This window comes from Anas acuta, chromosome 1, assembly GCF_963932015.1.
Source record: "Anas acuta chromosome 1, bAnaAcu1.1, whole genome shotgun sequence".
NCBI classification, from domain to species: domain Eukaryota; kingdom Metazoa; phylum Chordata; class Aves; order Anseriformes; family Anatidae; genus Anas; species Anas acuta.
Genome location: NC_088979.1, coordinates 91,273,864 through 91,287,337, shown reverse-complemented (window position 1 = coordinate 91,287,337; position 13,474 = coordinate 91,273,864). Strand labels below are relative to the sequence as shown.

General features: G+C 39.1%; 1 protein-coding gene across 9 annotated transcripts in view; it reads left to right on the top strand.

Moving 5' to 3' along the window:
- The window catches only part of CNKSR2 (connector enhancer of kinase suppressor of Ras 2), a 221,638-nt gene that overhangs the window by 44,707 nt on the left and 163,457 nt on the right, over positions 1 to 13,474 (top strand). For all 9 annotated transcript variants that reach the window (XM_068687529.1, XM_068687500.1, XM_068687519.1 and 6 more), the window contains exon 3: positions 5,491 to 5,693. In XM_068687529.1, coding sequence (XP_068543630.1) covers positions 5,491 to 5,693 — 203 coding nt within the window. The remainder of the gene's footprint in view (positions 1 to 5,490; positions 5,694 to 13,474) is intronic.

Here is a 13,474-nt window from a genome sequence, read left to right as displayed (position 1 = left end):
TTTTTTAAAAGCAACAAATATTACATACAGAAATACTGCTTAAGAATTAAATTTGGAAGATGAAAGCGCTGAAAAACAGTGAGGAGCAAAATTAAGCTTGCCTGAGATTATCTTAAGTCCACTGCTTTGCAGGCATATGCTCTTCTCACAGCAGTCTGTGAACAGGTGGAAAAAAAGCCACAACTTTTTGAAAAAATGTTAGAAAGAAAACTTGATTTCATTCTTGTGATTATCTGTATTTCTGTGAGATATCAGGCATAACTGAGAAGTTATATTTCTTTACACAGATATTACTACACAATGCACCTAATTTATTACACAGTACAGCTGTCTCAACTATGATATTTGTCTTTGCAAAAGGTTGCCACTTTTTTCTTCCATTAAAAAATACTGTTTGTGAGTGTGGTGTCAAATATTTGCCAAAGAAAAATAATCCTTTACCTTCTGTAGCTTATACAGTCATAGTAGCCTTCTCCTCAGGGGCAGCAAAATTAATCTATGTAAGCACTGATATCTGCTGTGCCTGCCTGGAGAAGCTGTTCTTATTTTTCTTTTACCCCCAAGCACCAGTGTTGCAGCAGTAGTGTCAGTTCTCATCTTGTGTTGCTTCAGTGAGAGTCAGCACTGGTCACGGCATGCCTTTTGCTCCACATGGTTTCCAGCAGATTTGTGGGCTGAATGAGAAGAAACAGTTGTCTAGGGAGATAGGCAAAGGGGTCCATATGCTTATTTCTTCATCTTGGGTTATTTGTAGGAGTCATATGATGTCCTTGAACTTAATGTGCCTCTGTGCTTGGAGATGTATAGGCATTTGTGGTTATATAAAAAGTTGTGATAAGGATATATGTTTTAAGGGATTTATGGATTTGTTAATGGGACTGCGCATGTCTGTCTTCCGCATTGTGGTGTATTTAGATTTGGACTTCTTTTAGTGCCTGAGCTTGGCTTTTTAAGATAGATGTGTTGCACGGAACAGGCAGTGTAGACATACCCTATAGATGTCAGCAGCCTCCTTTGACTTGAGCAGTATATGACTTTCCTTTCTAACCCATGCTAGTAGTGTGAGATGCACTTGCTTACTAGCAAGGGCTAAGTGAATTTAACACAGAAAATTTTGAAAAGAATTCTGATTTTTTTTTTTTTTTTGATAATTTTTATTTGTGTGGTGAAGGGTAACTAATATTCATCAAACAAGTCCAGAAAGGTTCACTTCACTCCCAGTTTGGTGACTGAAGTCTTTTCCTACACTATGGTGCTTATGCAAGGATGGGCTGGCAGATGGCCTGTCTCCCCCCACCAAAAAAAAAATAGATATCAAAACTCATCAGTGATGATTAGACCTGCTGCTTGTCAGCACGTGAAGAAAAGAGCTACAATTCATCACTCACACTGTCATGTGAAGCCACAGAAAAGTAATTAGCAGGTAAAATGTCTATTAATAGCTTCCACCACCTTTTGCTCAAGCACCTGCTGACAAGCTATTACTCCGTGTAGCTTAGCTTCATCAAGTTCTTGTTTTGTGATTGCTAGAAAAGATGCCATTAGAGCCATTTCTGTTGAGGTGGGGTGTCTCTGAAGAGACTCTTCCTCTGTGGCCCCTTGTTGATAAAGCAGATGTGAAGACTTGCCTTGCTGCTAGTAATCTCTACAAGCACGCAGAGACTTCTTTGTGCTTCTTTCAGTGACTGTAAATTTATTTTGGCTAATGACAGCACAACTTGTGTTAGTGCAGGCTAAATGCAGAGTAGGGAAAAACAAAGAATTGTCGTCTTTGCCTGCAATTATCTTTTTACGTTGCTTGGAAATAAATGCAGCGTATTTCTAAGAAAACAATATTGTTAATAGTATACTATCACGTATAAAGTATGATTGAACTTGGCAGTTATTATTTGAGCAAGCTTTTTTCCAATATTAAAACATGCAACTCTTTGTTTCATTTTTAATGTGGGCCAGAAATATTAGTGATAAACAAAGTGGGGATTTTGTTAGGTTGGCTGCTGTTGGATCCCTTCTGCTTGGAGGCTTTGATAAACACAGCTGCCCCAAAATATATTCTGCCTGAAATTTCTCTGTATTTTACATTTCTGGCTATATCTGTCTCATTACAGGTAGAGGCTTTATCAAAATCAGTGCCATTCCTAATGTATGACTGAATTGTATGTAGCTTGGACATCAAGTAGGCCCCTTCATTTTTTTTTATGTTAAAGAAAATGCACACAGTTGACAAATGTACCTGGAAACAGACTGTGTCCCTTCCTTTCCACTTATCTGGCAGTGAAAAAAGGCATCTGAAAAAGAATATGTATGTAGTCGTCACTTGAATTCACAGAATCACAGAATTAAAGGGGTTGGAAGGGACCTCAAAAGATCATTGGGTTCAACCCCCCTGCCAAAGCAGGTTCCTTAGAGCAGGCTGCCCAATGTTAACAAGATTCCACTAAGGATGGATAGGAGATGCTTTTCTAAAGAAGCATATATGCACCCTGTTATTCAGTCACAGAATACTGTTTTGATGGTCTTCTTGCTCAGCATTTCCTTTTTACTGATGATTTGCTTTCTGGTGGGACTTGAGGCCTATGTGTTATCAGCATAGGCTTCCACTGCAAGGAGGCTCATTGCAGGCTACTATCTGCTACCTGCCTCTCTGAATGGGCAAGGTATGGGCCAAGTAAGTGATGGAGAGGAGGATGAAGGAAGAGGTAAAGTACTTTGGAGCTGTCAAGGGAGAGCCTTGGGATGGAGGTTGGGCCTTGGCATGGGTCCCAGTCATGGGTCTTGCGTGTGGCCTGGCTGGCAGGATGGAGGGTGCCCTGGCTCATCTGGATGCCTGGTGATCCTGCTGGTGCCTTCCCTTGTGTTGAGGAAGGAGAATGGGTTTGGTGCTGAGGGATTTAGCAACTTGAAACACAGGCCCCATTGTGGAAGCGTTAGTAACACTGAGACACCTGGGGTGTGAGAAGATTGAGAGTTGCTTATATGAGTAAACTGACTCTGCTGAGAATGAGCAAAGGATTTAGATAACCACATTCAGCTTCTCACTGACAGCCTTCTTGATTAAAAAATTCAGCATTGCTGAATATTGGAAAGAAGAAGGAAGTCTCATGAGGAGATGTGGCGGAGCTGCAGTTTGTGGTCGTTCCCCTTGGTGTTTGGAGACGTGAGCACCATGGTAAAAGTGTGTTGTTATGGGTGTCCCTTGCACTGTGTTTTGGTTTGCTTGACTGCTTGAGACTCCTCTCCTGAATTTGCTCAGGGCAAACTGATTTATAAGAAAATTCCCATGATAAATCTTTTGTCTGGAGTATCCTTTGTTTGTTTCTTTCCTTTTTTTTTTTTTTTCTTTCCCCCAAATAAGCTAGATGCTCAAGAAGTAGAATGAAATAAGAACAAGCCTGATTTTTTTTTTTCTAGCTTATTCCTACGGAGTTGTAGATCTCCATCAAGCTCTCTTAACCACAACAACCACAGGGGAGAAAAAAAAAAAAAAAAAAAAGATAAAATTATTTGATGTTTATCTCTTTAATTTGAACAGATTTAATAAGTTATTAGTTATGAGCTGCTTAAATGCATAATAAAGTATGTTTTACTTTTCCATCTGAATTTGTTGTTTTCATCTTGTAATTTTTTATTTATAGCCTAACTCTATCTGTTGTATAATTGCTATAGAATATTTACATGGTGAAAAAGTCATTGCCCAAATGTACTAACTGTCTAATTGGGAATTGAGCAAAGTGGCAGCACACAGACCGCACCTACGCAGAAACCATGTGGTTGATAAACATGTCACAAAGTCTTTGCTGGCCAGAATAAAGATGTTCTCAGAAGTTGCTGTAGAGGTTTTAAAAATGCAACCTTAGCATATGTTCATTTCCCCTTAAGCTGAGTCCCACATCTTCAGCTGTGGAAAGACAACTGTCATGTTAGTGACTCCTCATTAAGTGTATTCAGTTTACAGGTGTGAAGAAGATCTGGCTGGGAGATGGCAGGCAAGCCATATGCTGAACTCTCTCCTTTCTGTAATATTCCAGCATTTTCTCAGGATTAGAAATTGTGGGAGGCCTAGGTGCTGTGTGTTTACTCAGGTCTACATCAGCGGAATCTTCCTGGAGTCCCTGTATAATTAAAGAGGAGATAAGTTCTTTTAGTAAATGCAGTAGGTGGTTTGGATTAGGAGAATGACAACTGCTGTAAATCTCTCTTTTTTTTTCCCCCTCTCCCTCCATCACCAATTTAAAAAAAAAAATAAAATAAAATACAGTAAGTACGCTTCAGCAGTCTCAATCTTGATTGGTGAATGTATTCTTTCTCCTCATGGACCGATTAGCATGGTGAGCAAATTTTGGGTAGTTTGGGATGAGACATATTTTTAAGAAGTGGATTGTTCTGTATGCAGATGAGGTGCTTTCTGCACCCTGCTTTGTTGTTTGTGGTAGGAAATGGTCCACGCTGGATAGTAAGCAGCCCTTTACATCATCCTCAGAACAAGTTGTGGCCATAACCCTACGATGTGGTTAAGGCAAGGAGTAGTTTTAGCAGTCTCATCTCTCCTATGGAAATTATAAGCGCAAGCCTCTGAAATCCCTTATCTCTTTAAAATGGGAAGAAAAAAATCTCTTGAAATAACTCTATTATTCTTTGTATTTGTGAGGAAAACAAATCTATTCCAGAAGCAACAAATTCACAGAATCACAGAATCATCTAGGTTGGAATTACAGATATTACTATAATATATTGTAATTAAACGTGAAATTATGGTATTCTCTAGTGCCATTTCATCACCATTTGTATATTTGAAGGATTTTCAAGTACTATTGGTTAATATTTCTGCATGATTATTTCTGTCTCTGGTGCATAGCAGAGGACCATATTTAAAGCTTAAGGGACTGACTCTTAAATGGAAGCAAAGTTTATAACTTGACTTTAAAAGGGCAGCACAGACACTGTGCAGACTAGCACTGTGTTCTCTGGTCTGTGAATCTGCTGGTCCTTTGCTGCTAAAAAGAATAAAAAGATAATGGACATGCTTCCAACAAAAGCAATCTGGTATTACACCGTGTCCATACTGTGTAATTCTACTAGTTGTAAGGCCTCTTTGCTTAAGAGATTTTAGGAATCAGGGTGACAATGGGCACAAGGGACTGATCTGTAAGCATCAGATCTACAGAGAGAACCATTGGATCTTCTGGAAGTGATATACTGCTTTGAAAATCGATCTGCTAGATTAGGGTTTCTCTTCATTTTGAGGTGTTTTTCTCAGTGCACTTAAAAACAGCTAAAAGATCACTCATAATTTTTCTCTTCTTTTGTTCTATTTTTATGCACTTTAGAAACAGAACATGCCATCCATTTAAAATCTAATGAGTGGGTGTATTTCTACCTTAATTATTAGGAATGGTTAAGTTTTGAAGCAGAAGAGCAGTCTTGCTGTTCTCAGTACTTCATGTTCAGCAGCAGAGCTAACTTTGTCTTCTTTGTCTCTTTTTATTTCAGAACTATGGTTTGGAAACAGAAAATTTGAAAACCCTTTCTCACAAACTGAATGCATCTGCCAAAAATCTGCAGAACTTCATCACTGGGAGGAGGAGAAGCGGTCACTATGATGGAAGAACCAGCCGCAAATTACCGAATGATTTTCTGACATCAGTAGTGGATCTCATTGGAGCAGCTAAAAGTCTGCTGGCTTGGTTGGACAGGTAAAATCTCCCAAATGTGTTACAGGTAACCAGTTCATACTCATGCACAAAACCCAACCTCTTTACAAAATCTAACATAGACATGGAAATTGAAGCAGAATTCATTTACAAATCTGGGGGGGAAACTTGTAGCATTGTGTTTTTTTTTCTTGTTAATTGGCTGTCATCATGAAATTCAGATAGCATCCAATAAAATACATCTAAATTCACTGCAGCCTTACGCATATCTGGAAATACAACACAGCGACAGGCTGACATCATTAGGTTGTATATATATTTTATTAACAATATAGAACAATTTGACCTGCGTAAATCAAATTCCTTGCTCTGATAGTATAAAATTGACAAACCTGTGAACATTCTATTCATGATATAGGTGTTAGTATATACTTCCGTGTGTGTGTGAACATGCATTTTGCAGGTTAGTTTTTTTAATTGCAATGTAATAACTCTGAAACTATAGATGCAGCTGGAACTAGCACATACTCTTATCTCTGTGTATACGTGTCAAGGTTGGGGGGCAGTGGGGGTGCTGCAGGGGTGGCCTCTGTGAGAAGAGTACAGCAGCAGCTGCCCAGCAGCTGCCCCGTGTCAGATAAGGGACAGTTTCAGCCAGCTCCAAAAGGGACCCACTGCTGGGCAGAGCCAAGTCAGGGAGTGACACTGGCTGGGCCTCTGTGAGAACAGGTGTAAGGAAAGGGGAGGGAAAAAACAAAAAAAAAAAAAACAAACCAAAACAAACAAACAAACAAAAAAACTCCTGGGAGAGAGGAGTGAGAAACAGCCCTGCAGCCCCCAAGGTCAGTGCAGCAGGAGGGCAGGAGGTGCTCCAGACAGGCAGCAGCAGCTCCCCTGCAGCCTGTGGAGAGGCCCCTGGTGGAGCAGGCTGTCCCCCTGCAGCCCATGGGTCCCCCATGGAGCAGATCTCCACGCTGCAGCCCCCCCATGGGTGGAGGAGCCCCCGGTGGAGCAGGTGGATGTGGCCTGGAGGAGGCTGCGGCCCATGGAGAGCCCCCGCAGGAGCAGGCCCTGGGCCGGAGCTGCAGCCCGTGGAGAGGAGCCCACGCAGGAGCAGGGGGTCTGCGGGGAGCCGCCGCCCACCCGTGGGGGACCCGTGCTGGAGCAGTTTGCTCCTGGGGGATGGATGGACCCCGTGTCACAGAGCCATGTGGGAGCAGTGCTTGAAGAGCTGCTGCCTATGGGCAGCCCCCGTAGGCTCAGTTTGGGAAGGATGGCATCCCATGGGAGGGACCCCACGGGGAGCAGAGGCAGGGAGTGACTGTGAGGGAGCAGCGGAGACAAAGTCTCAGGGACTGACCACAGCCCCATTCCCCTTTGCTGTTCAAGGTGTTGAGGTGGAGGAGGGTGGATGGGAGGGAAGGTGTTATTTGTTGGCTTTTAAATTCTCACTCCTCTTGCTTGTTACTAATAGACAACAAGCTATATTTATCTCCCTATGCTGAGTCTGTTTTGCCCATGACAATAATCGTTGAGTGATGTCCTTGTTCTCATCTCAACCCTTGAGACCTTTCCGTTGTATTTGCTCACCCTTTCCATTTGAGGAGGGGAAGTGAGAGAGCGGTTGTGGTGAAGTTCAGCTGCCCAGTTGGGTGACCACACTGTCACCTAGGAAATATGTGGGATCAGGACTTAAGTGCTCTCCTTTACTTCTAATGATAGCAATAGCAATGTGCAGGTATTTAAGATGATCACTGAAACTCTTGAAGTGGTTAAAATGAATCTACCTGTATGTCTTTATAAAATATATTGCAGTGTATTTTTATCAGCAAAAATAAAATCCTTATCTTTATTTTTAAGGTTTAGCTGATCATGCATCTTATTTTGTATCCAGAAGCTGAAGTTTTTTCAAAGTATGATTTTTGTGTAATTCTTAAAATCGAACACAATTGTTTGGGTTTACTGCTCTGGGTTATGTTGTGTTTCATTTTCCTGAGGAAAACTGGCTTCTGTCCCATAAATGATTTCCATATGAAAGGTTTAGGTGAAGCACGAATCTTTTCCATTTCTTCAGCTGAAGTGTAAGCTCTTTCTTTTGTTCAATAGACTGCAGCTACCACTGCTTCTTCTTTTCTTCCCTCTTTCAAGCCCTTCCAGAGATTTTGAAACTGAAGTTGGGCTCCTGAATTTCTATTTAGACAATTAACATTAGACACACAGAGAAGTGATTAAGTTTAATGGAAAGAGCTTAATGTTGAAACTTGAAAAATTGGGAGTATGTTTTTAGCTCTGTCTCTAACCTACTGCTGTGACTTGGAAGAACTATAGGCCTCAGTTTTTCTCCCTGCAAATCTTTTTTTGGCAGAGAACATCATATCCTTCTGCATCTTAAAACAGAAAAATTAGCGTGAAAGCATGTTACACCTAGGTGGATCAGTGTCTGGAACTTCCTTCTATTTAGAAATAATCTTGATTATTTTATCACTGGAATTGGGCATAATGGATAAAGACTGTTAGTTAATAAGTGGAGATAGTATTTTGCAAAAAATAGTTTGAAATTTAAAGAGTAAGCTTTCACATGTATGTATATTTAGCACCGAAGAACAAGCTATGGTTTTGGCATCTTAATGTGAATTTAGTGGTTGAACTTTAGAAAGAAAGTAATCATTGGTACTAGGAAATATACAATTATATATCTTTGAAATATATATATGTGTAACACTACTGGCATATGTTCTTACAGAGAAGTATTAAAATGGTGTTGTCTGTCTACTGACACTTTTGTTTTCCTGCAGTATTGAGTTGTAGTGGAGAACTGCAAACCTTTCACACTTTTTTTCCCTCCAATTAATTGAATAGTAAAATCTTTAAATAAATAAATTTGAAGTGCCTGCATCACAGCACCAATGTGTCAGTCTATTACTGCAAACTGGGCCAAAATTATGTACTTCTAGTATTAAAAGACAAACCCAATCTCTAAAACTTGTTTGTAGCTCAGAAGTCTGTGGAGAATTACCTTAGTAAAATTATACTTAGACAGTTATACTGTGTTTATCAGAGAGAATTCTGTTAGTAGGTTAAAGTGTTGGTCAGGGAAGATTTATTTTTTAAAATAACTTTTAAAAATGTGTATGTCAGTTCTACTCTCAAGTAAAATGCAAAATGACTTTTACATTTATCTGAAGTGTGAGCTGATCAAGTGCAGGAGCTCCAAGAAATTAAAAATGAGGGCAGCCATGGTGGGAGCTCTCTTTTAGCAGTGTTGTTGTTAGCATCCAAATAAGGCTTCCTTGAAGCGATATGTTAATTTCATTCAGATTTCTGGAAAAGCACTTTTGAAGATCTGCGTAGCTTAAACATGTAGTTCTGGCAAATGTTTTCTGTAATGTTTTAAGAGTTTTCTGATTTATGAGGGTGTGGAATTTTTTGATTAGGTTTGTTCTTCCTTCTTTGTGAAGCCCCCAAAGTGGGGTGAAAGCAGGCCAATGAATGTATTTTTCTCAGGAAGTCGGAACATCTGGAATGCAATAGGATTATGCTTATTATATTTATTCTAAGCAACTATTGGGGCCACTAGAGGGAGATAGAAAGATTTTAAATATTAAATATTTAAAGTCAGGAACATGGATTTAGTTTTATTCTGCACAGCTGTTACTGTTAAATCTGGGCCCCAAATCTTAATTCTTTTGGTTGGTTCCTAATACTAGTTCCATCTCTGGGGTGTGAGAATGGGGAGAGAAAACCATTAGGAGGAATATAGGCTGCCCCTATGTTGCCTTACAACTCATGCTGGGGAAAAAAAACAGTTAGCAGCAACTACAGCTTGCCTAGAAATGCCATGATGTGCACTTTTTTTTTTTTTTTTTAACGTATAGAGAATGGGGATGTATCCACAGGACTTGGGCTTCACTTGCTGCTCTAGAAAGTTCTCTCTTTGCAATATTTCCATAGTATGATTACTGTCTGTAAAGACCTCATCAGGCCAGGCATAATTATCAAATGGAGTGTAAGAGTTGTGATTTGCTGAGTTACTGTCATTGTGGCTCTTGTAGTGGCATTGTGCAGGGCTGGTCCAAGGACGCTCTTTGTTCCAGGTCTCTGCCTGGAGCAGTCCTACTTCCAGATGTATGCCAGAGATTGAGGTTTTTATTGAAAATTAGAATAGCTTTTATTGCTGGGGCTTGAAAGTCATTAAGGAACTGGAAATTTTAGCAGAAAATTCTAGCTGTTTTCAAAGGAGGTTGGCTGAAGATTTTTAGGAGCATAAAATAGCTCTCCAGTAATTAAGTCCTGCAAAGAAACTGTCATCACCCAAATAGATTATGTCCTTAAACTTTTAGACTAATTTTAACTTCCTGTTACTTTTTCAACCTACAAAATCTTCCAAAAATGTTTCGTCTTAACAGTGTTTTATTTAATGGCCTATCTGATAGAAAGACATGCTTTACACTGTTGCAACAAAATAGTCATTTGATGTTCAAATCAACTTGGCATCTAAATGTCTCCACTGAGAAGTGATGCTTCTCAGGAATTAGAAAATAATATATACAGTCATCCAGGTGTTCTGGACTTCCACTTAGATTGTAGTCGTTACTTTCAGTCTTTATTCCTGTAATTTTTGAAGCTTGTATATTTTGGAGTAGTAATTGATGCCATCGTTCTGAATCTTTCTTCTTCACTGATGTGCTGGGTTCCTGGAAATTATTCTGTCTTTTACAGGGCTGATAAACTACTCCTGAAGAGGAAACCTCATTGCTTTTTGTGCAATGTGCTCCTTTGCTTGTGATTATGTACAACAGTTCTTCTGGGTTTATTGCTCAATGTATCCTCTGAATGATAGTGAAAATACACATGCCTTACCATTAAAATTCATGCAACTCATTTTTTACAAATTCATTATTTGTTATAAATTCAGGAGGGAGACAAATACTGTTAAGCAGCATTGTTATCAAACAAGGAAAACTCTCTGCCTTGTATTCCTGATCACAAAGTATGTTACAGTCTGGAAATCAAGCATCAAAGGTATAATGAGTACAGATCTCCTTCCCTCTCTCTTGTTTTTTTCTTTTTTAATTGCTGTGTTCAAAAATATCAAGTAGTCATAAATCTGGGAAAACTGGTATGCTGACAATTCAAAACAATTAAACCATAGTTGAAAGAAAAATAACAAATAGTTAAAGAAAACCATTAGAGGGCACACAAAATAAAAACGCAATTGAAAAATGCATGCAGGTTATCTAAAAATAAAATTTGGGGTAAAAGTCGTATGTCCCTCAAGCCAAACATAACCTTAAGGTATACCAGAGATAATTTTTAATGTATGATTAAAATAGATTTACTGTTGCAAGTCCATTACCGTGAGTTTACAGCATAAATACACTGCAATTGTATGGCATAAAGCTATCTCCAACCTCATAAACAGTATATTTTTCTGTACGGTAGTGTGTCCAGTAATAGCTGCACACTTAAATGGAAATTAGATATATTTACTTCTGTTATTCCCAGGTAAGGTTTTATTCTTAGGTATTTACAGTCCTATGAAAACTATTTTCTAGAAGTGTTGCTTTGTTTGTGAGTGTGTTAGTGTTCTCTGCCTCTCTGAGATTTCTGAATTAAGTATGTATCATTCATCCATGGCTTTCTTGAACTGAAAGCACTATGAGCTCACGCAATGTTGAGAATCAAAGTACTTTTTTCATAGTTAACAAAATCATGTTAGTATTTCACCATGTTACTTAAATCTTTAGTGACATCAATGAAAAAATCATAGTTTTTGCCCAGAAGCAAAGATGAACTGAAAAGCCATTAAATCATAGGAATCCAAGAAAATTCATCTGATCTCTTCTGAGTTGGGAGTGTTAAACACAATTTATAAATAAATTTATTTCTTCGTAAGACACAGCTCTTGTGCTGTACTTGCATCTCATGTCTTTTCTACTAATTTGCTACAACCTGTTAATTGTGCTACTGAATTTGTGGTGAGTCCTGTTAGTGAAGGGCACTCAGATTCATCAAACACTTTTTCTTAGAAAAAGTGCAGAGCTTACCAAGCCAGACAGACCGAAAGCTGTATTTTCCTCAGAATCTGGTCTCTCCTTGAGTGACAACCTTGAGTGGTGTTTATTGACTCTCTAATGAGTCAGAGGCTGCTGCAAAATGAAGGCAACCTTGTGAGCAAAAGTGCCTTTCACACATCCTTTAAGCATTCAATTTTTCCCCTTCAGATCCTACTGTACATCGTACATTTTTTTTTTCCCATGAGACAGCTAGATTTAACAGGTAGGACTCATTAATTTAGTCTGAACTAGGAAAGACTATAAAGCTCATCATGGAAGTTGAAGGATCCTGAGGGAACCTCGCCTGGAGTCATGTTTGGTGACAGATTCATAAGCTTTCTTGTCTCCTTGCTCTGCCAGCACAGAGCTTAATGTATTCCTTGCTTCTACTGCTGCCTTCTTCCATGTTGATCTTGGTTTGGTATGTTCTTTTCATGGTTTTCATGGTATGCTTTTTTCATGGCCCACCATGGTTTTATCTTCTTTGGAAACAAATGCTCTGGATGTTCCGAATGAGAAATAGTTCATAGTTGTGCTTCTGGGCATCCTGCACATGCCTGCTATTTAATATTTGTGTTGTGTTCTCAGAAGCAAAGACTCCTCATACTATACATCTCGTGCATCAAGAAGAGCGTTATTGGCTCCTTACAGTTTATACAGATATTGCTAATATTTGCAAATGTGGAATTAGAGACTAGGATTGGAGGAGAGCTGGTTGTTCTTAAAACTTTCAGTCTTTATTAAAGACACATTCAAGATATCATGGTAGTTTATTTTTCAATTGAGAAATTAACAAAATATCTCATAGGAAGTTGTTATAACTACCACAACATTTTATGTCTGTTACCATGTCATAGATTTTAATGGTCATGAATTAGGATTTATCAGGGAATACTGGATTTTCTTAGTATTTTCTTTGACTCAGTCATCTGTGTGGGCAACGATTCAATATGTCTTTCACAGCAATACTCTTGTATCCCTTGTTTTTCACCGCAGTTCCTTATCCCCATTTTGGAAATAAAAAATTGCTGCATGGATTAGACTGAGGTCTAAGTAGTAGGAACAAAGAAGTCTTGTGGAAATAGCTTTTGTATTCCAGGCTTTTAGAGCTGTGGCCAGAGAAAAATTAGCAGGCTGACAAATGTGTCCCAGTTTGATTAATTTACCATTCTTACCTGTAGTCTGATACATGAGCAAAATGGCACAAGATGAACAACAAGCCGTACTGTAAATAGAAATTTTTGGTCTTCTAAAAGATGTGGGTCAAATTGCTGACAGTAGTAATGGAACTTAAAATTTCAGATTAAAAGGACTTTCTGGCAGGTTTAGATTTGCTTTTCAGGCCAGTCACAGAATTCTTTTCACTTTGAATCCCAGGTAAGCAAGTCATTTTGGCATGGTCTTAAATGTGCTAATATTCAGCAAAGCATGTGCATGTATACTTCAATTCTATTGAGTAAGGCTCAGATCTGTGCCTAAAGTTAAGGATGTTTGGATGCTTCAGTCTGGACAGCACAACAGGACCCCCAAGCCTTCCTGTGGGCTCCGTGAACTTGTTAAATGATGGTCTGTTGTGCACAAAGAGCAGCCTGCAGTGATGTAAACACTCTTGTTTATATTTGAACAATTCAGGTGTTCAGATTCAGCACATTTTTTAAATGTGCTTTGTATGAACATACTGTGGTAGCAGAATGCATTTTCCACTCAAATATGGATCTCCCTCTCTTCACCATGGTGACACACACAATGCATGCATTTTCTTACACT